This window comes from Ovis aries, chromosome 6 (assembly GCF_016772045.2).
Source record: "Ovis aries strain OAR_USU_Benz2616 breed Rambouillet chromosome 6, ARS-UI_Ramb_v3.0, whole genome shotgun sequence".
NCBI classification, from domain to species: Eukaryota; Metazoa; Chordata; class Mammalia; order Artiodactyla; family Bovidae; genus Ovis; species Ovis aries.
Genome location: NC_056059.1, coordinates 98,431,126 through 98,457,645, shown reverse-complemented (window position 1 = coordinate 98,457,645; position 26,520 = coordinate 98,431,126). Strand labels below are relative to the sequence as shown.

The following is a 26,520-nucleotide window of genomic DNA, read 5'->3' as shown; positions in this document are numbered from 1 at the left end:
GGATAGACAACTGCTTTAGCCTCCCCATTTTCTGATATGGACAACTGACATTTTCTCAGTCTTATGTAAATAAAAATACCTTTAGAAAAGTTTTCTATTTTTATTGTTTGATAACACAAATAACTAAGATGATGAATACTTGTTATGTAAATGCAGCTTCAAACCAGGACCTCCCACCCTGTGACCATACTGCATCCTTAAGTATTAATATTTTATATAGGGATTCTGGAACAGTAGCTCAAAGCAGAGGGAAGCCAATCAGCTAAGAAGCCTTTATCACTGTAGTTACTTTTCATTATGTTAATACTTAGGATGTTTTTTTTTCTTATTAGGGCTTCTTTAATGCACATTTTTTCCCTTATCTATAGACCAAATGTGAACTTTTTTAATCCAAATGATTTTTATAAAATACTAAGTTTTAAAGGCTTTAATTAAAACTTTATTTTGCATTTAAGGCATTTTTAGTTTATTCAAAAACAAAAAGTATATTCAGGGTAATGTTTATTATAAGGCCACAAACTTTAATGTAACTGTAATTTAGTCAAACAGTGACAGATTTTATTTTCTTGGGCTTCAAAATCATTGTGGACAGTGACTGCAGCCATGAATTTAAAAGACGCTTGCTCCTCGGAAGAAAAGCTATGACAAACCTAGATAGCGCATTTGAAAGCAGAGACATCACTTTGCCGACAAAGGTCTGTACAGTCAAAGCTATGGCTTTTCCAGTAGTCATGTACAGATGTGAGAGTTGGACCATAAAGAAGGCTGAGTGCCGAAAAATTGATACTTTCGAACTGTGGTGCTGGAGAAAACTCTTGAGAGTCCTTTGGACAGCAAGGAGATCAAACCAGTCAATTCCAAAGGAAATCAACCCTGAATACTCATTGGAAGGACTGAAGTTGAAGCTCCAGTACTTTGGCCCCCTGGTGCAAAGAGTCGACTCATTAGAAAAGACCTTGTTGCTGGGAAAGATAAAAGGCAGGAGAGGGGCTGACAGAGGACAAGATGGTTGGATGGCATCACCGACTCAATGGACATGAGTTTGAACAAGCTCCAGGAGATGGTGAAGGACAGGGAAACCTGGCGTGCTGCAGTCCATGGGTTGGACACGACTTAGCAACTGAACAACAACAAAAAAACCTGACAGTAAATAAAAAGAATACATCGTGAACAGGTTGGGTTTACCCCAGAAATAAAAGGTTGACCCAACATTCAAAGAAATCAATGTAGTTCAGTGTGTCAGCATAGAAAAGAAAAACAATCATCTCAAAAACTTCAGAAAACCACCTTTTGACTATACCAACTACTACTAGATTACATGCTTTAAAAGGGTGACTACTATGGTATGTAAATTAGATCTCAAAAATTTTCTGCCAGAAATGTGCAGAAAAATCATCTGAGACAGTTCCAACACCCATTTATGGTTTAAAAAAAACTTCTGCAATTTAGGAATAGAAAGGATCCTCAACCAAAAAGCCTGCGACTAACATCACATGAATGATGAAGACTGTTTTCCCCTAAGATTGGGAACAAAACACTCCTGTCCAGTGTTGTGTTTGAGGCCACTGTACAATAAGATTTTCTGTTTGTTTTTTTTTTTTTGTAAAATGGCCTTAGATTGGGAATGAATAAATAGGACAGTGTCTGTGTGGATGGTGTGATGTGATTGCCTATATAAGAAAAGTCAAAGGATCTTAATAAAAAGGTACTAGGATTAACAAGTGCATTTAGTAATATTAGTATGCAAAAGTATATTTCTACATAGCAATGAACATTTAAAAACTGAAATTCTAAAATTACCATTTATAGCAGCACAACAAAACATGAAACATAACAAAAACATGTACAAGATCTGTATGTGAAACAAAAACATTGATTTTTAAAAATGAAGATCTTCTATATAAATATATAATTTTCATGGTTTGGAAGTCAATATTACGATATCATTTCTCCTCAGCCTATAGATTCAACATAACTCCAGTGAGAATCCCACAAGGAATTTTTGTAACAACAAGCTGATTATAAAATTTACACGGAAAGGTACAACTAGAATAGCCAAACATTTTTTATAAAAGAACAAAGTTGGAAGACTCCTGCCTGACTTCAGGAATTATATAAGGCTAATCAAGGTAATGTGGTATTGATGAAAGACCCATGGATCAAGGCAACAGAATACAGAGGCCAGAAATAGATTCATATTTATGTGGTCAGTTTTTGCCAAGGGATCAAAGGTAATTTACTGGAAAAAGAACAGTCCTTTTAACAAATGGTGCTGGGATACCATCAGTATGTAAAAATATGAAGTACGCACATGGAAGTCAACTGAAAATGGATCATAACCTAAATGCAAAACCTAAAACTGGAAAATATCTACAAGAAAACAGGAAGAAAAATCTGGGACTGGTTTAGACAAAGATTTCTTAGATAAGAAACTAAGAAGTATGATCCCTAGAAAAATCAATAAATTAGACTAAAATTAATGTCTTCTTCAAAACATGGTAAAGTAAAAGTCACATCCTAACCTTAAAAAATTGTGAACCACTCACTATGTTGTACACTTGCAACTTCAACTATACATCAACTTTACCTCAATCAAATTTTAAAAGCCATGGACTGGGAGAAGATATTTGCAAGATACATCTAATAATGTACTTTTATCCAGAATATTTAACTAACTTACTGTTAGTTTTTATTTCTTAACTGTTTTCAATAAGAAAACAATCAACCTTCCTTAAAATAGAGGCAAAAGACTTGAACAGACATTTCACCGAAGATGACAGTGAATGGCATATAAGCCTATGCAAAGATGTTCAGCATCATTAGAAAGGTGTTCAGTCATTAGAAAAAGAAATGAAAGCCACAATGAAATACCATGGCACACCCATTAGAACGGCTGATTCCAAACAGAACCCTGATAATAGCAAATGTTGGGGAGGAAGTAGAGAACTAGAACTTTTCATGTATTTCTGGTTAATGTACTGCATGGTACATCACAGCAAAAGATAGTTTGTTACAATGTAAAACATATACCGTGTGACCCACTGTACGAATACAACACAGTTTTTATATATCCACTCATGAGTTGGACATTTGGACTTTTTCACTTTTTAGCTGTTTTAATGCTGCTGTGAAATTTGTACATTTCTCTTGGGTATATGCCCATTGGTAGAATTGCTGGGTCATCTGGCAATTCTATGTTTAACCTTCTGAAGAACTGCTAGGCTGTTTTCCAAAGGATGTGCATTCCTACCAACAATGTATGAGGGTTCCGGTTTCTCCACATTCTTGCCAATGCCTGTGATCTTTTTTATTACAGCCATCCTAGTGGGTGTGAAGTGGTATCTCATTGTGGTTTTGATTTGCATTTCCCAAAAGGCTAGTGATGTTGAGCACACATTCACGTATATCTCCTTTGAAGAATAACTTCGTATTCTTGACCCATTTAGAAAACTGGGTTGTTTTATCCTTTATTATTGAGTTATTTGTATACTCAGATACAAGTCCTTTACCAGACACATGATTTGGAAAATGTTTCTATAGCTTGTCTTTTACTTTCTTGATGGGTGTCCTTTAAAGCACAAAGTTTCCCATTTTGATGAAGTTTTTGCTTGTACTTTTGGTGTCCTAAGAAGCTATTGCTGAATCCAAGTCTCCACTATTTTAATCTGAGAGTTGTTTTACCTCTTACATTTGTGTCTTTGCTCCATTTAGAGTTAACATTTGCACGTGTATATCCAGTTATTCCAGCACTATCTGTTGAAAGTAGGAAGGATACATTTCTGAATATTTGTTTTCTCTGAAGAAGAGAAAGAACAAGGGTGCTGAGTAGAAACTGTAAACTGTTAATTACCCTAATCAAGTATGAACAGAAAGTTCACTGTGAAGAGTATCATATCAAGTAAATCTGACATCAGACTTGGAACACCGCACTAAGGCAAGAACAATTAACTGTGCTAGTGGCAGTGATGGAAAAATTCTTGTCTTCAGGGTTTGTCCAGTTTATACCCAGCACTTAAATAAATGCAAAACACTATTTTAATAAATTACAGAAGACATGGGTCAGATGTAACAGCGAGAACATAAGACACTACAGATATGAACCTAGTTTTAAGCAAAAATAACTACAAAACTTGACTTTATATAAGCAATAAGTTAAAGGTGGTGACATAAACAGGCTTCCTTTAAATAAGATTTATCCTGGTGCATCTAAACTCATTCTACTGCAAACAAAACCAAACCCACAGTATTCAGACTTCCTAGAAATATCTCCTTATAAAATGCAATACAGGACAATTCTGGTTACAGTTCAAAACTGAAGCCTTTGTTTGAGGTAGACCCAGCAGAAATATATCAAAATATACTATTTATGGGGAATTTCAATTAATAAAACTGAAGTTTTACCTGTCCTTAATCTTTTATAACTTTGTTTTCATATTAACTGTAGTCTATGAACATTAATGACAATAAGAGATATTTTACATACACAGGTGAATAATGTGTGTTCATTTTTTTTTCCATTTAAATACCATTTCTGAAAGTACATATAACTATATGTTATCATATTTTATCTTTTCAGATCTGGATATGAGAGAACAGAGAAAATTGTTCTTAGTGTGTTTTCATCTTCAGATTATTTAAGCTTCTACCAAATTTCTGAAAAATCTCATTATATGATTAAGACAAACTTTTTCATACTCTCCCAACTGACTGTTTTTTCCCCAACTGATTTATCACATATGAAACAACAGTATTCCAAACTGAAAATGTTTCATTATTATCCTCTTCAGAAGAAGTTAAACAAAGGCTTCTTTTCATTCTCTGATGAGCACTGTGCTCCTCCAATAGGAGTCAAGTACCCACTTTATTCAAAGTAGTAGTATGAAGTCCAGACAAATGGGCTGTGGAAATTACATCACCTGCATACTCCCCAGACAACATTTCCAAGCTTGGTTGTAGCACAAGGAATCGTCCATTTCATGGCTCATGTGTTTGTTTACCTTCTGCCTAATAGAGTTTAATTATTTCTATTTAAAGGTACCCCAGCAAAAGGATTTTTGTAGTGTTTGGTATTTAACTTGGCTTAATTTTCATGTGTAAGTAAACTATATTCACAGTTTGATAGGTATTCTGATTAACAGTCTTCTTTTTTTTTCAGGTGTTATTCTTAAGAGTTGTAGACCAAATCTCTTTCTGGGAATGTAGTCTTTATAAAAGGAGTCAATGGTTTAGTAACTCCTTTGTCATTATTCTCACCTTTTAAAACTTTTATTGGAGGATAACTGTTTTACAATATTGTGCTCGTTTCTGCCATTCTCACTTGTTTTTAAAATATGTCCAGTTGATTACTCGGTTGGATAGTGGTAAATTCAAACACAGCACCTGTTGGCTAGTCTGTTCTTACTGACTTCTCACTTTTTACTTTTTAGGTAACTCTGAAATGCAAGCCCTACCAAATTCCATGCAGATTTGATAACGTGCATAATAGAAATTCCTAAGACATAAACACAAACTTGTCCACTGTGCAGAATTTGTAAAATATTGTCAGTTGAATTTTAAAATAAATGTTGGCCAATTATTTTTAATAAAAATGTTAATATATTTTAGGTCCTTCATTTGAATGGGTATCTGTTGTTCCTTAGCAAATGTCTGAATTTATTGGTATTGGCAAAACTTGAACATCTGTAATTCTGTGAAGATGACCAGTATTTCCTTGACAAAGTTTTCAACTCAATTCTTTCTGAGTGGTGTTTTAAGGAGTACTGAGTTATATCTTTAGCTCTGATCTTTAAGAAACAGATTATGATATTCTTTAGTAACTTTACAAAGTGATTGATGGCATATACTTCTCCATCAAAGAGATGCTCATCTAACTCTACAAAAAGATAAATGTGCCCAGAAAGCTCATATAATATTTTCTGTTGAAGGTAACATTCCCTCTGTTTGGGAAGCAGTGGTTCATGAACTGTCGGTTTTGAATGGGTTCTCACAACTCGCTCACAAGTATTTATGACTCGGCACAAACTTTCAGAAGGGAAATGCACACCATTCTCCTTTTTAACACATAACAGGGATCCAATCTTAGAGGCTTTGAGATCCGATGCGTACAGTGCACTGAGGCAGTCCTCGCATGTTAAAAGAGCTGATAACTTATTGGCAATATAACCAGCGCAAGAGGTGAGATTTCGCCTACGAACTGACAGGTCTAGTAATGCCTCACTTAGCAAACAGTCAGACCAGTCTGGGCAAATATCCTCTTTGTAAAAAAGACTCTCTATAACGCTGACACCATACTCACGCTGAACTGTCCCGAGGGCCAGGTCTGTCCTTCGAGCAATTGAAATGTCAAGGCTGCTTACTTCACTTAGAAAGACCTCATCTTGCAATCTGTGTCTCGTCTCCAAATTATGGTAGGCTTTCTGGAATGCCATGCAGGTAGGGTTAGAAGTGGTTACTGATACCTGTCTGAGCATCTTTAGAAATAATTCCAGATGATCCTGACTGAATTTGTACATCAGGAGATAGGGGAAAGGCATGACTTTGGGGAAAACATAATTTTGGTAGAGCCATTTTAAGCTCTCAGCATTAAGCAAAAATCCCAGGAATCCCAGTTTTCGCTTACCTTTAAGGATTTGATTATTGCTAGTGTCAGATAATGTAACAAAAATAGTCTTGGCTTCAGTTAACACATGGTTGATTTTATTAAAAGTTTCAGGTAATAGAGGTCCTTTAAATCCCTTTCCATAAAAGTTCCTACTATTAAAAATGTCAAACAGATTGTTAATTAAGCGTAAGAAGTGGATGGTACCAACACAGTTCTGAAAAGAAGGCAGGCCTAATGATAGCAAACACTCTAGTGCCCTGACCACGCTCTCACTGAAGACTTGGGCAGCACAATTCGTTTTTAGTATGTGGTTCTTCAGATTTGCAAGTTTTCTTGGGATTCTCTCCATGTGTGATAATTCCTGTTCCTCTAGCGCTGCTAACTCCACAAGGTGCTGCCAATGTGCTGTGCCATTGATAAACTGAATGCTTTGGAAATTCTGAAATGCATTTCTTATTAATTTAAGCAAGTGGCAAGAATCAAAGAAGTAGGCAATCTGTTGGCTGGAAGATGAAGGATGCTGAAATGTACACTTCGTGTTGTCTCCGTCGAGATGTATCCCCAGGGCCTTTGCCATCTGAACGCTGTGAGCTGAGGCATCTGACGTGACAGCCAGCACCGTGATCCCTATGTCACTTAGTCTGCCAATCGTCAGACGAAGCAGCTGAGCTTGCAAATATCCAGAGGCCCTGCTTACAAAAAAATAACCAAGAGGTGTACTCCAGTGACCAGAAATACCCACTGCCGTGAGCAAAATAGTTTCTGAGGCGAGTGGCATTTCATCAGCATCAAGTGTGCCAAGACCGAAGTCCATAAACCCTTGCAGATGGTGACTGCTGGGGTCCCACTGAAGCTGCTGTGTGAGAGACAGACCTTTAATCATCAGTGAACAAGACTGATATCGCTGGTCTCCATTCTCTACTTTTTGCTGAAGAAAAGAAAAAATGTTGCTGTTGAAACCTGGACCAGGTTTGCATTTGGACAGCCATCTAGAAAATGTAAAAGATGAAAAATAATAAGACGCAGAAGAAGACGGACTTTCCTGGTGGTCTAGTGGCTAAGACTCCCCGCTCCGAGTGTAGGGGGCCTGGGTTTGATCCCTGGTCAGGGAACTGATCCCACGTGCTACAGCTAAGACATGGTGCAGCCAAATATTTTTTTAAAAACCGCTAATGAAGACATTAAAAAAGGGGAAATGCCTTAAATGGTTCTAAAGTAGCCTCAACTCCCTGTTGAAATAAAGGCAAGTAGCCAAATTGTACTGACACTTTCAAGCATATATTCCTATTGTGACCATAAAACAGTAAGATAATGGAGAAACTAGAGTGTGTGCACTCAGTTGCTCAGTCGTGTCCAGCTCTGCAACCCAAAGGACAGGCACCTCTGTCTACGAAATTTTCCAAGCAAGAATAATGTAGTGGGTTGCCGTTTCCTCCTCCAGGGGATTTTCCCGACCAGGGATCGAACCAGCATCTGTTGCACCTCCTGCATTGGGCAGGCGGATTCTTTACCACTGTGCCACCTGGGGAGCCCCAGTAGAGAAACTTAAAAAAAACAGAACAGCATTTTTAAGACGCAAACATACCACAAAATAATTTTAAACTTCTTATTCACTTAAAAGAAGTGTACAAATCAATTACCTAGTTTGTTCTAATTCATGTGTTTATAATTTAGATGATAAACCAGCCTTCCCTGTATATTCACTGAAATGAGAAAATTGTAGAGGGAGAAGAAAACTTTGAGAAATCTAGTACATCTACCCCATTTTATAGATGAGGAGATAGTGAGGCAGCTGCTGTGCTATGCTGAGTTGCTCAGCCGTGTCCGACTCTTTGCAACCCCATGAACTGTGGCCCGCCAGGCACCTCTGTCCATGGGGATTCTCCAGGCAAGAATACTGGAATGAGTTGCCATGCTCTCCTCCAGGGGATCTACCCAACCCAGGGATTGAACTCAGAGGGATAGGGTAAGATGCCTGGCCCATGCTGTGCTGCTGGTCATGCACAAATAGGAAACAGCTTTCCTGAGACCCTCGTTCAGTGCCTTCTTGACTGTCTTTACAGTCAAAGAATTATGCCCTTTGGGACAATTAAGTGTCTGCTTGCTCCCAACAAAAGCACCTATACTATGATATTTATCTTGGGAGTTTGGTTTGTTTTTTATCTTGGCTGCACCGGGTCTTCGTTGCTGCCCGAGGGCTTCCTCTAGTTGCAGAGTGGGGGCTGCTCCTTGTTGCACGGCACGGGCTTCTCACGGTGGTGGCTCCGACGCTGCAGAGCACCAGCTCTAGGTGCACGTGTTCAGTGCTCGTGGGCCGCAGGCTTCGTCACCCTGCAGCACGTGGGATCCTGGACCAGGGATCGGACCCATGTCCCCTGCACTGGCAGGCAGATTCTTAGCCACTGGGCCACCAGGGAAGTCTTTTACAGTTTCCTTGACCTTTCCAGGCTGTTGCTAATTGTCTCCTATTACTGTTGGTGACTGTCACTAACTGACAGAATTCTCATCAGTTCTAATTTACCCTACCTTGCTACAGATCAGGAGAGGAAGTAGTCACGTTTCATAACTGTCTAAAATAAGACTAAATGGATTCTGAGGTAGACTGAAGTGTCTGTCTTTGCTGAAGTTTACTTTTATAACTCTCAAAGGACTTTTTTTAGGTTGAATTTCTGATTCGGGGGCTATATTCTAGGTTGCCAAGATTACTTCCTAGACTAGCCGATCTCTATTTAATTGAAATTTTAAAGTATGTTTCCATAAGTATTTCAGGACAGGGCTTTCCAAATATTTTGCTGCAATCTGAAAGTGTTAGTTGCTCAGTCGTGTGTGACTCTTTGTGACCCCGTGGACTGTAGCCCGCCAGACTCCTCTGTCCACGGACTTCTCCAGGCAAGAATACTGGAGTGGGTAGCCATTCCCTTCTCCAGGGGATCTTCTAGACCCAGGGATCAAACCCAGGTCCCCTACATTGCAGGTAAATTGCTGCAACCCAGAATTTTGATAAACAGAATTTACCCTTATTATATGCCATATCCTTACTATATGTATGTGTGCATATAAATGCATATATAAAATTTAATGTGAATTATGACTCACTAAATTGATTTCAAGATGCATTTGAAAGATTTGAAAAACAATTATAGGATGCAAAAGACATACTGTAACTATTTAGAAGGCAAAAAGTATTAATCAGTTGTTTATATTTTAAAATAGGGGAAAATAAGACAATGAGAAAACATATAGTGGCTCTCAACCAGGGTGCTACAATTCACTGGTATGGTGAAAAACCCTTTTCAAGTGTGTCACCAAATTTTAATCAACTGTTTAAAATTTATTCTTTCGCATTAGGATTCTCAAATGAACTCTAAAGATGCTGTGTTACACATACAGTAAGTATATAATGAAACTCTTTAATGCTTCTAAGTAAGAGTTCTAGCTTAAACAGGTTAAAAAAGCTTACGTTCTGGTGAGCCTGCCTTTTAAATGGAAATCTGAATGATATCTTAATGTCCACAACTACTAGACTAAAGCTTATCTGGCAGAAAGACAAGTGAACTTCTTCATTTTCTTTAAGTTTTTATAACTTAGAGTAGAAATACCCAAACCAGGTTTTCAGAGTTGTAAGGAAGCAACTGATTTCTCTCTCACACCAACTTTTCCCCTGACTCAAAAGTGAAAAAAAAATTTTTTTCTGATTGTATAAAATGATACTTTCATTTTTTTAAAAAAAATGAAATACAAAAAAGTACAAAATGGAAAGTTAAAAAAAAATCACTGTTAATAGGTGAACTTTATAAAACCAACAGACTCATAGACATAGAAGACAAAAGTATGGATCCCAAAGGCAAAAAGGCAGAAGGGATAAATTAGGAATCTGGAATTAACATATACACACCACTCTATATAAAGCAGATACAAAACAAGAGCCTACTGTACAGCACAGGGAACTACATCCAAAGCCTTGCAATAACCGGTAATGGAAAAGACTCTGAAAAAGAATGTATATACACATATCCCTGAATCACTTTGCTGTACACCTGAAACAAAGCCCTGTTCACTGTAAATCAACTGCGTGTGCTAAGTTGCTTCAGTTGTGTCCGACTCTGTGCGACCCTAGAGACTGCAGCCCACCAGGCTTCTCTGTCCATTGGCTTCTCCAGGCAAGAATACTGGAGTGGGTTGCCATGCCCTCCTCCAAGGGATCTTCCCAAATCAACTATACTTCAATATAAATACATAATCTTTTAAAAAATCACTTAATATTTTAAAGACATTCTTCCAGATCTTTTCCTTACATCTGTTCACAATCTTAAATGCCCATCCAGGCATTCTTTCATTCCATAAATATTTATCAAGAGACCACTGTGTTCCAGGCATCCTGCCAGGGCAGGAGGTGTACCAGACGCAGACCTCGTATTTGAGCAGCTCACAGTCTCACAAGGTAGACAGTGTTTTAAGTACTAAGTATTAAGATTTTAAATACTAAGATTCAGTTCCACATTGTGTGTGCAAGAGGGTACCTCGGCCAGAATTGGAGGGACAGCAGGCTGGGCTTCAGAAAGGATGCGACATCTGATCTGAGTCTGAAGGGTGAGGGCTAACCTCCAGGACTAACAGGGAGAATGGGCATATCAGGCAGATGGAGGAGAAAGTCTCCAAGGCCAGAATCGGCAAGAAATGCCTTATGGAAGGAACATGGACTCTAAGAGGGCAGGGAGGGAGGCAGGAGATGAGTTGCAGAGCCCAGCAGGAGCCGCGTTTCGTCACAGAGGCTCCAGGAGCCACAGGAAGGAGTTAGCCTACAGTTCCCAGGTAATGGGAGGCCCAGGCAGCAGGAATGTGACTGGTGTAAATTGAACTGCATCTCTCGAAAAAGAGGTATTGTCATGCTGATCCCCAGTTCCTCAGAGTGTGCTCTTACTTGGAGATGGGAATCTTTACTCATCAAGTTAAAATGAGGTCATTAAGGCACACCCGAATTCAGCACGGCCACGTCCTCATAAGAGGAGGGAATGTGGACACAGAAACACACGCGGATAATGGAAGACGACGTGGAGAAACAGGGAGAAGACCACCATCTATCAGCCAAGGAAAGAGGCCTGGAACAGACCCTCACCTCACAACCGAAGGAACTAACCCTGTCAGCACCTTGATTTTGGACCTCTAGCTTCCAGAAGTGTGAGGCAATGCACTGTTGCCATTTGAACCAAAGAAAAATAAAGGGATCTGTAAAACCAGTATTTTGAATAACCGTGAATAGTGAGTATTACATCACATCACAGTCACTGTGTTTTTTTGCTTCCCACTAAGAGAAAATAATAGGGAATAATAGGGAAGCCTGGTGTGCTGCAGTCCATGGGGTGGCAAAGAGTCAGACACGATTTAGTGACTGAACAACAAGAAGAGAGAATAAACATATCTATGTATTTTGACCACAGATATTTTTCATAAATCTGTTCTCTGGATAACTGCACTGGCACCAGTGATCTTTGCCTCAAACCAACGGTATCAGTCTAGAACTCTTCTAGATTTTCTAGATTAGTCACATATTAAAACTACTGAAGTATATGAAGTATACAAAACTACTGAAGTATATTCCACTATTTCAAGATTCAGTTGTTACCACCCAGAGGGTCTCTACCATCTGAAAAATGCAAAAAAATATTGTCAGCCTACATGCCCTCACTCTGCTGATCAAATATCGAGACTGTGATACTATGCAAATACCACCTAGAAGTTTTTAAAAAGAGAAAGACGAAACGAAGAGTATGAATACACACAGCGTTAGTGTATAAACTGCAAGAAAGAACAGTATGTTTTATTTTACATCGAAAAGGTCATTCACTTACGTTCTGAGGATGGAAGAATGAGGCAGCTTAAGAATCTTTCTGACATAATCATAGACTTTGCTACTGCACAAGTAGAGTGTACATGCAAACTGCTTCATTTCTGCAGAGTACTCAGCTGTTTCTCTCCAGTTATACAACTCCCACTTAAAATCTGTTAAGAGTAAATTTATTCTTCGTCATGAAAAATGTGTACAGTAACATTTTCAGACATAGATCATCGTATTTGGATATAAAAATGTGCTAGGCACCAAAATTCAAATATAATCACATTTTAACTGAGTTGGTTCAGAGGTTACTATCCATTCTTAGAGACGATCAATTTATCTTGTTCACTGTGGACCATTTCACTAAAAAGAGGGACAAAAAGTGTTTCAACTTGAGTTATTATGTTTTACTATTCATTAGCAGCTTATGTGGATATTTTTGGAGGAACAGGAAAGAAAATGAAATAAATGAGTAAAATTTATTTAAAAAATTATTATTAAAATTATTTAAAATTTCCTCTGGATTGTGAGGACATTCATTTGTTTTAGTTTGTTCCTTGGTTATCATTTATTTGAGAGTAAAAATTAGACATGAGAAACATTTTGAGGGATATGGTGTACAGCATTAATCAGAATAAACAGACAAATCTTTCCTACCATTGAGAAAACAAAATTCTTTGTTCCTGGTGAGGACCCCTATTTATAACCTATATTCCCCTCCTAGAAAAACACAAAATATGCTCCTCCACTGGAGGTATCTACTCCTTTTGACATGCTTCTTTCTTTCTTTTTTTTTTTTTACCAGAATGCAAGCCCAAAAATCCCTACTCCTTTCATCAAAGAGTATGTTGGCAATTCTTATGTGGCTACTGCTACTGCTGCTGCTAAGTCGCTTCAGTCGTGTTACCCCTCTTCAAATATCCTGGTTCACGAAGAAGACTAGACAGTCTTTCAATGGACGTATATATACTCTATAGAGTATTTTAGAAAAAACTTTGGAGACTTACACAATTTTCAGACTCGAAGAGATCTTGCAAATTATCTAGTTCAACTCACTGCAAAAAAGGCTTTAGTGATAAATTATGCAGCAGTTAAAACTGCTTACGAAGAATTTGCAGTGACAAGAGTGTGACTATAAAAAGTGAAAAGGACAATATATGGTATAAGCTATATGATCTCATTTCTGGGTTGTAGGATTATGTGTTATTTTTATCATTTATACATTTCTTGGCTTCTCCTGTAATAAACATAGAATTTTTAAAAATGGACAATTGTAACAAGATTTTGGTGATTATTTTTCATTTTTCTTATTTATGCTAGAGACTCTTTGGCTAAAGGCATATTTTCACAGGCAATACAAAATAAAAATGTAATGATATTTCATAAAAATTAGGAGCTGTGCAGTAAGTATTGCACAGGTCGTTGGGGAACATACCAGAAAATTGTGCTCGTAGCAGACATTCTGTTTCCTCTGTAAGTAGCTTCTCTTCTATAAGCGCATCAATTAGTTGTAAGCCCTTTCTCTTCTTGATCATCCTGTAGTTTTTTGCAGAAGCAAGTCTCTTTTTGGACACTTGTAGCATCTGCTGCACCTCAGCTAGTTTCTCTGCTCCTCCTGTCAGAGGTCTCTTTAAACTGTAGTTATGGTCTTCAGTAGCAACCTCCTGAGAATTATCAGGAAGTGGCTGTTTGAGGATTTTCTGTCTTGCTTTACCTTTAAGGTGTACACCTTGGAGAACCTAGGACACAAATGGAAAATGAGGTTTATTTTAGAAATTATCACACAATGATTATCTATTAAAATATCACTGAATACAAAGCACTCACCTGGTTGCTGTGGAGAATTAGGTATGAAAGAAAAGGTAATAATTTCTGATTTTTAAAAATGTATAGTCTCCAGGACAATGTACACAAGTTTTTTGGTGGTGGGATCCATACAGAAATAGTAGCATAATGCTGAGTTTCTGAAATGATTCAAGTAACCAGTGAAGGATGTTGATAATTTGGGAAGGTTTTGAGTTGTTCTTTGAAAGAGAAACAACATGGTTAATGAAGGGGACTGGGAAGTTATTTGTGCAGAAGGGAAGGCATAGGACAGAGCATGGGCCCTGGAATTAAGACTCCTGGCTCCCTCACTTAAAGCTGTAATTTAACCTCTATAATCCCTTACCTTTTCATGTATAAAATGTGGATAACAATACAGAGTTGACTTGAGGATACAATAAGCTAATTTACATAAATTGCCTAGTATACTGCCTGGACCACTGTGAGTCTCAATAAATTGTAACTATTACTGATTTTAAACAAAATCATAAAAGCAAGGCAATTTATCATATATGCAGTGGGTAAGTATTTGTGGTTCCAAAAGAGAATTCAGAGCAGTTAGAGATGCACAAATCAATTAATAAAAAGCTCTTGGAACTTGTAAATTTGGATGTGACACCAAGTATATTCTTCTGAAAGAGGGAATGAGATAAAACAACAACAAAAAGAGATTCCAATGAATAAGAAGATAGGGCAGTGCCAGGATAGAGTAGTTGGGTGACTATATGAAGACTGCAGACAGTGACTGAGTAATATATGAGTGAGTGCGTGACTAAGGCGTAAAAGGATAACATAAAAACAATGAAAAGAAACATAAAAATATAACACCAATACTGGTGATTGACTCATAGAAAATCTTCTATTTCCCATATACTTCCTTCCATATCAATGCTAATGATTAGGTACATTTCTGGTCAAAATCAATAACATTTTGGGGGAGAGCCAAAGTAAAGGGTAGATAATTTCAAAGTATTGGGTTGGCCAAAGAGTTCATTCTTTTTTGTAAGATGGCTCTAACAAAAAAGAGCCATCTTACAAAAAGTTGTCTTTAACCTCATTTGAAACAATTTTGTTAGACTGTTTTGAGACAGCTGTCATATCAGTATGCATTAAAAAAAACAAACCTATCAAAACTGGTGAATTTTTGTGTAGCCATTTTAATATTGAAGGTGGGGCAAAAGCAACAGTTTCAGCATATTACACTTAATTACTGATATTTCAAGAAAGGCAAAAATGCAACTGAAATGCAAAAAAAGATTTGTGCAGTGAATGGAGAAGGTGCTGTGACTGACTGAATGCATCAAAAGTGGTTTGCAAAGTTTTATGCTGCAGGTTTCACTGAATGATGCTCCATGGTCAGGTAGACCAGTTGAAGTTGATAGCAATCAAATCGAGGCATTGAAAACGATCAACATTACACCATATGGGAGATAGCAAACTTACTCAAAACATCCAAATCAAGCACTGGAAATCATTTGCACCAGCCTGGTAATGTTCATCACTTTGATATATGGGTTCTACATAAGTTAAGCGAAAAAAAACCTCGACCATATTTCCACATGTGAGAATTCTCTACTGAAATGTAACAAAAACATTCCATTTTGAAGACAAATTGGGATGGGCAATGAAAAGTGGATATTAGACAATAATGCGGAATGGAAGAGACTGTGAGGCAAATGAAATGAACCACCACCAACCACAAAGGCCAGACTTCATCCAAAGAAGGTGATATTGTATATATGGTGGGTTTGGAAAGGGGTCCTCTATTATGAGCTCCTTCTGGAAAACCAAGTGATTAACCCCAATGAGACCAACTGAAAGCATCTCTCAATGAAAAGCATCTAGAATTACTCATTAGAAAATACACAATCTTCCACCAGGCTAACGGAAGACTGTGTGTTTCTTTAATGACCAGGCAAAGTCTGTTACGGCTTTGTTGGGAAGTTTTGATTCACCTGCTGTATTCACCAGACACTGCACCTTTGGATTTCCAATTATTTCAGTTTTTACAAAGTTACCTTAACAGAAAAAAATTTAATTCCCTGGAATATTGTGAAAGACACTTGCAACAGTTCTTTGCTCAAAAACATAGAAAGTTTTGGGAAGACAGAATTATGAAATTGCCTGGAAAATAGCAGAAGATAATGGAACAAAACAATAAATATGTTACTCAGAGAAGTTCTTGGTGAAATGAAAAATGTGTCTTTTATTTTCACTTAAAAACTAAAGGAACTTTTTGGCCAGCTCAGTATTATGAAAACTGTCTCATATTTAAACAAAACCCTGAATTCTAAGGCTATTTACATTCACTAGTTGATTTTTATGATCATGTCAGTAACCTTTACATATTTCTAGGCATGATTTGCATATATACACCTTCCAAAGCATAATTATTAATACATATGTATTTTAAAAATATTACATAATATTACATATATATTAAAAAAAAACAAAAGTATTGTATTATTGGATTACTTTTTAAGGCCTAGGTTTTTGGTTTTGCTTTTATCTCTGTAAATCCTGACTATAATGTGAGCAGTCTAGACTTTCAGTTTCTATAAAATTGAATTTTGTTTACACCTAGATTTAAGTACCTTGTATAGAGAAACGGAAGGCACAGCTCCTTTTTTCAGCTTTCTTCTTATGCCATATGACTCAAAGTCACTTTCTTGAAAATGTTTGGAACATAGCATAGCACCTGGTCCTGGGATCCAAATCTTTTTGCTTCTGGGGTCCATACGATTCACAGCCCTGATCCATTTTGAGCGCTGAATAGTATCAGTTGGAAATCTACAGCAATCATATTAAAGTTCCGTTAACATGAAAACATCAGAGTAATACTACAGCATTATTTATTACACAAACCCATTTATTATTTAATGGCTTCACATAAACACTAAGTCCAGCTAAAAGTTTAACTCACTTGATCTGATTTCATTTTTCTAAGTTCTTTGACTTTTTAAATCCAAAAGCTCAGTATCAAAGTGATCCCATCTGTTACAACTTGTATGTGGACAATTCTCACATTTAATATCCTGCACATTCTATCTGCACAGCCTACACTTAACAGAATCTACTCAAATTTAACATGTGTGTCTTTCCTTTACTGTGGCAATTTTAAACTATATCCACAGAGTCTTTGGTATGCCCCCTTTCAAGGGGTGGAGCCTATTTCCCTCCCCTTGAGTATGAGCTGGAGTTTGTGATTTGCTTCTAAAGAATATTTAAAAAGCAGAGGTGATAATGGGCTATAAGAGTAGCTCAGGAAAAAATACTGAAGATTTGTCTTCCTTGCTCTATTGAATGGTTTTTCTTTGGGGGAAGTTACCTGCCATATCATAAGCAGCCCTGTGGAGAGTCCACTTGGCTAGAAACTTGAATTCTCCAGTCAAAGACCACATGAGAGAGCCTTTTTGAAAGGATATCCTTCGGCCTCAATCAAGGCTTCAAGTGACTGCAGTCTTGGCTAACATTTTGACTGCAATCTTATGAAACTCCCAGTCATACCCAGTTAATCCACTCCACAATTCCTGACCCTCAGAAATTTTGTGAGAAAACAGATGCTTCTGATGAATTTTGAGGAAATTCATTACTAAACAGTAGAAAACAAGTAGAAAAATCCGCTGGATCACAGAAAAAGCAAGCAAATACCAGAAAAACTTCTGCTTCTGCTTCACTGACTATGCTAAAGCCTTTGACTGTGTGGATCACAACAAACTGGAAAATTCTTAAGAGATGGGACTATCAGACCACCTGACCTGCCTCAAGAGAAACCTGTATGCAGGTCAAAAAGCAATAGTTAGAATCAGACAAGAAACAACAGACTGGTTCCAAACTGGGAAAGGATCACATCAAGGCTCTATATTGTCACTCTGCTTATTTAACTTATATGCAGAATACATCATCCGAAACGGCAGACTGGATGAACCACAAGCTGGAATCAAGACTGCCAGGAGAAATATCAACTACCTTAGAAATGCAGGTGATACCACCCTAATGGGAGAAAGTGAAGAGGACCTAAATAGCCTCTTGATGAGGGTGAAAGGAGAGTGAAAAAGCTGGCTTAAAACTTAACATTCAAAAACCAAAGATGATGACATCCAGTCTTATCACACCAAGGGAAATAGACTGGAGAAAAAATGGAAACAGCAACAGACTTTATTTTCTTGGGCTCCAAAATCACTGCAGATGGTGACAGCCATGAGATTAAAAGACGCTTGCTTCGTCGAAGAAAAGCTACAACAAACCTAGACAGCGTATTAAAAAGACATCACTTTGCTGACAGAGGTCCATGTACTCACAGCTATGGTTTTTCCAGTGGTCATGTATGGATGTGAGAATTGGACCATAAAGAACTGGTGCTTTTGAACTGTGGTGCTGGAGAAGACTCTTGAGAGTCCCTTGGACTGCAAGGAGATCCAACCAGTCAATTGTAAAGGAAATCAACCCTGAATATTCATCTGAAGGACTGATGGGGAAGCTCCAATACTTTGGCCACCTGATGCAATGAGCTGACTCACTGGAAAAGACCCGGATGCTGGGAAAGACTGAAGGCAAGTGGAAAAGGGGATGACAGAGGATGAGATGGTTGGACAGTATCATCGACTCTATTGACATGAGTTTGAAGAAACTCCAGGAGATGGTGAAGGATAGGGAATCCTGGCGTGCTGCAGTCTATGGGGTTGCAAAGAGTTGGACACGACTTAGCAACTAAACAACAAAAGAAAACAAGTACATTTCCTACACTCAGTTTTTCTATTTTATTTTGAAAGGACAACTTTTTCCTACCCTTGAACATAAAAACTACCTTGCATTTTTCTACTTGTCAATCCCAGCCAAATTATTATATTCAGAAATGAGTGAGGGAAAAAACTCATGAGATTAATGTAATGAAAATCACAGAACTGCTCTTTCTGCACCTTCTTCTTTATCTTGGAGACAGATCGACAGGTATCACTCTTACATATTTTAACTCATGCTTCAAAGCACACAGTTGTAAAGAACTGAAACTGGTAAAAAAAAAAAAAAAGTTTCATTTCCTCAGCTAATTTTGTTAGGGAAATGATATGTCAAAATGGCAAAATATAATTCTGAGATACTCTCTCAATCACTTTCAGAAACAACACTGAGTTGGAAAACCTGCATTTAAGCCTCAATTCCCTTTTATCAGCCATGTGGTATTAGATACATCGCTCAATCTATCAGCTTCCTCCAGGGCGGCAGTAAGAGTATATGACACAGATGTGTTCAGAAGCACTCTGTAAATGGAAAGGTTCCATCTAAAGTTTGTTCTTCGTTAGGAACAACTAATTCCACTTTGGGGATTTTTTATCTTATTGTTCCAGGAAAATGATGCTACACAATCACGAGAGAATGTACAGGGAATTATTTTCCAATAAAGAAAGGCACATCTCTTTTCACTGGGGTTTCTTAATGATGGTACGTGTTTGTGAGGCAACATTTCCAGACTGAGTGTAGTCTCTCAACAAGTCAGGGACCATCAAAAGTTGGCTGGTCTACCAAGTTACATTACTAGCCTGACTTTCTGATGCAAAGCTTCCCAACTGGCACACCTGGAGAGCACAGCTATCAACCCCCTTAGCCCATGGGTTGGGCCTGGGCCACCTGGAGCTCTAAGTAGTTACATTAAGCCAGTCCCAAGCAGCTTTCTAGGTTTGTAGGTTTCTGATGTGTAAAATGACATGGAAAAGGCTGGTAAATACTGTAGTCTAACCAGCATGATTCTTGATGAAAGTGAAAGAGAGGAGAGTGAAAAAGTTGGCTTAAAGCGCAACATTCAGAAAACGAAGATCATGGCATCCGGTCCCATCACTTCATGGCAAATAGATGGGGAAACACTGCAAACAGTGTCAGAGTTTATTTTTGGGGGGCTCCAAAATCACTGCAGATGGTGACTGCAGCCATGAAATTAAAAGACGCTTATTACTTGGAAGAAAAGTTATGACCAACCTAGATAGTATATTCAAAAGCAAAGACATTCCTTTGCCAACTAAAGTCCGTCTGGTCAAGGCTATGGTTTTTCCAGTGGTCATGTATGGATGTGAGAGTTGGACTGTGAAGAAGGCTGAGTGCCGAAGAATTGATGCTTTTGAACTGTGGTGTTGGAGAAGACTCTTGAGAGTCCCTTGGACTGCAAGGAGATCCAACCAGTCCATTCTGAAGGAGATCAACCCTGGGATTTCTTTGGAAGGAATGATGCTAAAGCTGAAGCTCCAGTACTTTGGCCACCTGATGCAAAGAGCTGACTCATTGGAAAAGACTCTGATGCTGGGAGGGATTAGGGGCAGGAGGAGAAGGGGAAGACCCAGGATGAGATGGCTGGATGGCATCATGGACTCGATGGATGTGAGTCTGAGTGAACTCTGGGAGATGGTGATGGACAGGGAGGCCAGCGTGCTGCAATTCATGGGGTCACAAAGAGTCGGACACGACTGAGCAACTGAACTGAACTGAACTGAACCAGCATGATTGAGTTCTGGACAAAAATAAATTGGTATTAACAACTGATAATACTTTTAAAGCATTTACCTTGTGTTTTGTATGTTTTAAAGACATTTTTAGCCTCAAAAAAAAAAAAAAAAAAAGGGCTCGGTAAGACAGGTTTTTATCCTTTTACAGAAGATGAAACCAAGACTGGAGCAGCCAAGTTTAGCCATCAGTAAACAGTCAGTTAAAATTGGAATTCAGGAACTTCCCCGGTGGTCCAGTAGCTAAGACTCTGCTCCCAAAGTAGGGGGCCTTGATTCCATCCCTGGCCAGGGAACTATATCCCACATGCTACAGCTAGGAGTTGCAAAGACACAACTAAAGATCCCACATGCTGCAACTAAGACCAGGAGCTCCTGTGTCACAGCTATGACCCAGAGCAGCCGAATAACATTTACAAGCAAATAGATTAACTAATCAAATAAAACTGCAATCCAGAGGTCCCTAGTCTAAAGCCACCTCTCAAAGTGAAGGTCACTTATTCGTGTCCGACTCTTTGCGACCCCATGGAATTCTCCAGGCCAGAATACTGGAGTGGGTAGCCTTTCCCTTCTCCAGGGGATCTTTCCAACCCAGGGACGGAACCCAGGTCTCCCGCATTGCAGGCGGGTTCTTTACCAGAAAAATTCTAAACCAATCACCATCTCATATACACAATAATGAATTGGCTTACACTGTAACACAGAATCCATTTTCTTCCTCCTGTTGACAATGCCTGTTTTATACTGTTAGTGAGGATTTACCTCTGGCTCCCTCTGCATCAAATATTTTCCAGAAAAGTGGCTAACAAAAAAACCTCTTCTACAGAGGTTACATCCAGGGAGAGAGAGAGAAAGGACTGAAGGGGAGGGCTTTAATTACACCTACAGCTTAAGCCTCTTCCAAAAAAGAGAAAAAAGCAAACACCTTACCATCTGCTTATTCCCGGTGATGGGAAACAGATGTTTGTTACATATAAATACAAGTTTAAAATAGAATTCATTACAACAGTTCAGGCAAAACTGTTCCAAATTACCAATATATATATTTCCTTGGATATGAAATAAATTTCTTAATCTCTTTATACCTACAGAAAGAGAATATATCAAAGGGTCATTTCAAATTTTAACTTGCCAGTCCCACTTTCCATTTAAGTCATTCAAATGTTTGACAGAGCACCAATATTCTCATAATAATATCAGAGGCATGTATTCAAAATTTTTGTTATTGAAAGAGTGCCATGATCAAATAGTTTGAAGATAGCAGCTTTAGGCAACAGCAAGTTGATTAACTCTCTCCTTCCCATACTACCTTTTTGCTGAGCCCTTACTGCAGACCAAAGCCTTGGACTGTGTGGATCACAATACACTGTGGAAAATTCTGAGAGAGATGGGAATTCCAGACCACCTGACCTGCCTCTTGAGAAACCTACATGCAGGTCAGGAAGCAACAGTTAGAACTGGACATGGAACAACAGACTGGTTCCAAATAGGAAAAGGTGTACGTCAAGGCTGTATATTGTCACCCTGCTTATTTAACTTATATATGCAGAGTACATCATGAGAAACGCTGGGCTGGAAGAAGCACAAGCTGGAATCAAGATTGCCAGAAAATATCAATAACCTCAGATATGCAGATGACACCATGCTTATGGCAGAAAGTGAAGAGGAACTAAAAAGCCTCTTGATGAAAGTGAAAGAGGAGAGAGAAAAAGTTGGCTTAAAGCTCAACATTCAGAAAACAGATCATGGCATCCGGTCCCATCACTTCATGGCAAATAGATGGGGAAACACTGCAAACAGTGTCAGACTTTATTTTTCTGGGCTCCAAAATCACCGCAGATGGTGATTGCAGCCATGAAATTAAAAGACGCTTACTCCTTGGAAGGACAGTTATGACCAACCTAGATAGCATATTCAAAAGCAGAGACATTACTTTGCCAACAAAGGTCCGTCTAGTCAGGGCTATGGTTTTCCAGTGGTCATGTATAGATGTGAGAGTTGGACTGTGAAGAAGGCTGAGCGCCAAAGAATTGATGCTTTTGAACTGTGGTGTTGGAGAAGACTCTTGAGAGTCCCTTGGACTGCAGGGAGATCCAACCAGTCCATTCTAAAGGAGATCAGTCTTGGGTGTTCATTGGAAGGACTGATGCTAAAGCTGAAACTCCAATACTTTGGCCACCTCATGCGAAGTGCTGACTCATTGGAAAAGACTCTGATGCTGGGAAGGATTGTGGATAGGAGGAGAAGGGGATGACAGATGATGAGATGGCTGGATGGCATCACCGACTCGATGGACATGAGTTTTACTGAGGGAGTTGGTGACGGACAGGGAGGCCTGGCGTGCTATGATTCATGGGGTCGCAAAGAGTCGGACACAACTGAGCGACTGAACTGAACTACTGTAGACGAGTGTTACCTTGTCACTAGGACTTACACCACAGTATCCTAACTCCTTCTCCCCTCTCTATTCTTTCCTGTCTTCCTTACAACTTTCTAGCTGTCAGGAAGGCCGACAACTCCTCATTCATACATAGACTGTGTTTAATTCTGCTCACATGTACCATTAACAGAAGTACAATGGAATGTATTTAGGTTGGAACAGAGGTATAGAGGAAAGGCCACACAGAGGAGCTTAGACTCTTATTTTTTAGGCACTAAAGAGTCCGAGGGATTAAAACACTTCCCTAAGGGAGCGAGCATGATAAAATCTGCATTTTTAGAAACATAATTTTCAGGAATCTAGAAAATGAGGGCTTTCCTGATAGCTCAGTTGGTAAAGAATCTGCCTGCAATGCAGGAGACCCCAGTTCGATTCCTGGGTCGGGAAGATCCCCTGGAAAAGGGAAAGGCTACCCACTCTAGTTTTCTGGCATGGGTTGCAAAGAGTCAGACACGACTGAGTGACTTTCACTTCACTAATCTAGAAAATGAAATGAACGGAGAAGAAATCAGGCTGGAAGAGTTAAAGCACACTGGTGTAATAATTGCATCCAAAAAAAAAATTTTTTTTTTTAATTAAGCAGGTCTTGCTTTGGTCCTCAACATATGAAACAAATAAGGCAATATGTGAGTTCTTCCTTATTTAAAGAAACTAGCGGAAAGGTACAGGAAAAACAGGGCAGCAAACGTTGAGAAAAAATCAAAGAAAAGGGAGAGAACTAGGGAGAGGATGTCAGGAACAGCCAAAGGAGGTGTGGGTTCCAAGTAGTGACCAGCATGATTAAAGTTAAACAGGGCTAAGAGAAAGACTTATTAACAGAATTGCTCATTTAGGTTTGGCAAGATTACTGATAACCCTCAGTCAGCGGGTGTGGACAGATATCTGGCTGCGGTAGGTTGATAAGTCAACAGGAGTTAGGGAAGTAGGCTTCTGTTTTCAGGAACTTGGTTGTGAATGGAAGGAGAGTGGTAGGGTAGTGCAGAGGTGCACAAAGGTTCAAGAGTTTGTGTATATTTAAAAGTGGAGGTAATTCAAGCATGCTCAGTGTTTTTAGGCAAGTAGCCAGCAGAGAGAGCAATTTAAAATGAAACTAGAATAAGAACTAAGTGATGGAAACAAATATCAGAGAAGAAAGGATACAATTATAGCAGCTTAGGTGCAGGAAGTGGCCTTCCTTAAAAATAAGATATACTACAAAAGGCCTACCATACATAGTTGAAACTCCTTAACTTGACACGTTTGTAGATAATTTGTTTCCAAACTACTTTGCCCAGCTTCTACATCTTCACTTTCCATTCTTTATTTTCCCATGCTGTTTTCTGTGCTGTGCTTCTTTGCTCAGTCCTGTCCAACTGTTTGCGACCCCATGGACTGTAGCCTGCCAGGCTCCTCTGTCCATGGGGATTCTCCAGGCAAGAATACTGGAGTGGTTCGCCATTTCTTCCTCCAGGGGATCCTCCCAACTGAGGGATCAAACCCAGGTCTTGCGCATTGCAGGCAGATTGTTTACCATCAGAGCAGCCAGGGAAGCCCTTTTGCATGCTAGGTCGCTTCAGTTGTGTTCGACTCTGTGCAACCCCATAGACGGCAGCCTACCAAGCTCCTCTGTCCATGGGATTTTCCAGGCAAGAGTACTGGAGTGGGGTGCCATTTCCTTCTCCATGCTATTTCTATTTAAATGCTATCTTCTATCCACCCCACCCTCCATTTTAGATAGGGCTCAAGGTCCAATTCAAATAGCACCTGTCCCATACAGTTCTTTTTGATCTTTTCATAAAAGTCCTTTGTTTATTTTTGTCTAACTCTCTACTTCATCATATTGCCTTATTAGGCTACCACTTTTAAAAATACCGTACATTTCTTTCCCTCTGAGAGGATCTGTTCTACCCACGTTTCTACCTCGCATTAATTTCAGTGACCTTTACTAGACTGTCCCACAGATGTGGGTTCAAATTTGATCGGTCTCTTGTGCCAAATGAAACTTCCTTGCCATGACCAAATACAGCTGGAATTGGACCTGGATTGTAGAGCTGGGCTAATGATAGTGAGCAACTGGTAATGACACACAGTACTAGTTAAAATCTGAAAACAAGGGCCTTCAGAACCCTCCCGGGTACAAAAGCCCTGTGTCTCCTGTTTCTTATTTTTAAAAGTGGGGTGTTGTGTGTGTGTGTTGGGGGGAGGATAGTGGAATTCAGTCTCCCAGGCCTTCCCTGAGTTCCAAAGAGTAGATCAAAGCAATGACTAATTAGGGAAGTCAGGGAAAGCAGAAAAGAAAAGTGGCACTTAAACCAGAAAGCCTGAACGATAAATAGTTCAGTGACAATACAACGGTCCCAATTCCTCCTCAAGGGATACACATAACAACGTTTTGGCTATCTTTAGGTAGTTCTGTAAAAACTAAACCCCACCCAGGTGGAGAATGGTGACTACCTGAGGATCACAAGCCCTTAGACCTCAGGTTTGGAACCAGAGGTCTAACCACAACCAGAAAACTGATGATTCAGCTTCTCCAAACACCAACCTGTTACCCCCACTCAATCAGAATAACGTCACGCACCCTCCAGCCCTCATCCCAAATGCCGCTTTGAAATAACCTAAAAGCCATCAGGGAGTTCAAAACTTTTCAACACCATCTATCCATTCCCCTCGCTTGGCACCCTGCAATTAACGCTGGACTTTCCTTCACCACAACCCGCCATCAGTAAATTGGATTTGCTAACCGGAGGGAGAAGGGAGGCGAACTCTATTCCGTAACAAACGCATCTGTACTCATGCTCCCAAGCAAGACACACACTAAAGAATGCGCACGCCTTCAACAGTTCTTCTAAACTGCCTTCCTTTCTCCTCTCTTCAATAAGACGACGGAAAGGCAGCAAGACTCCTTTAGAGTAACTCCTGCTAAGAGCTACAGGGCACCGGTAGGCAAGGAGAAAACAAGCACTCCGCAGACAAACATTGAGCAGAATGACAAAACTGAGTGTTACCCTCCAAGTTGCCCAATTCCCTCCCCCACCCCACGCTACGCACGACACGTCGACGGCGTGACGCACCACCCGGCCCCGCCCCTACCCCCGTGGCCTGCAGCCCGCCAAGCCCTGCTGGGAGTTAGCGCGGAGGCTGTTCTCACGCACTGGTGGAAAGAGAGGCCGCGCTCCCGGCTCAGCACGGTGTCTCGGGTGCTGCAGCCCACTGCCGAGCAACTTCGAGTCATCTTCTCGCTACGTGAGGCTCCACCTCCGGTGTTCCCGCGACAGCATGAGTCGCGGTCAAGTTAGCTCCGCCCGCTGACTCCGCAGCTACCACCTTTATTTGTTTGAGAAAGGCGGGTTCT

General features: G+C 39.4%; 1 protein-coding gene across 2 annotated transcripts; it reads right to left on the bottom strand.

The window, feature by feature from the left end:
• Positions 1-416: 416 nt before the first annotated feature.
• Positions 417-26,496, bottom strand: THAP9 (THAP domain containing 9). Of its 2 annotated transcripts, none has more exons than XM_015096596.4 (5): positions 26,321-26,496; positions 16,853-17,048; positions 13,870-14,173; positions 12,451-12,601; positions 417-7,590 (listed from the first exon to the last, which is right to left on the bottom strand). In XM_015096596.4, the coding sequence occupies exons 1-5, from the start codon at positions 26,398-26,400 to the stop codon at positions 5,610-5,612; spliced, it is 2,712 nt and encodes a 903-aa protein (XP_014952082.2). In that variant the 5' UTR covers positions 26,401-26,496; the 3' UTR covers positions 417-5,609. The 2 variants fall into 2 exon arrangements, with proteins under 2 accessions (XP_014952082.2, XP_014952083.2); XM_015096597.4 differs by lacking the exon at positions 26,321-26,496 and adding an exon at positions 17,587-26,200.
• Between the last annotated feature and the right edge of the window lie 24 nt (positions 26,497-26,520).

Excerpts from the sequence above, each read along its gene's own strand:
- THAP9 (XM_015096596.4), bottom strand. The coding sequence starts at position 26,400 with ATGACTCGAAGTTGCTCGGCAGTGGGCTGCAGCACCCGAGACACCGTG. Across the intron at positions 17,049-26,320 it reads CGCGGCCTCTCTTTCCACCA|ATTTCCAACTGATACTATTC; the intron begins GTGCGTGAGAAC and ends TGATTGCTGTAG. Across the intron at positions 12,602-13,869 it reads GCTACGAGCACAATTTTCTG|ATTTTAAGTGGGAGTTGTAT; the intron begins GTATGTTCCCCA and ends TACTCTTAACAG.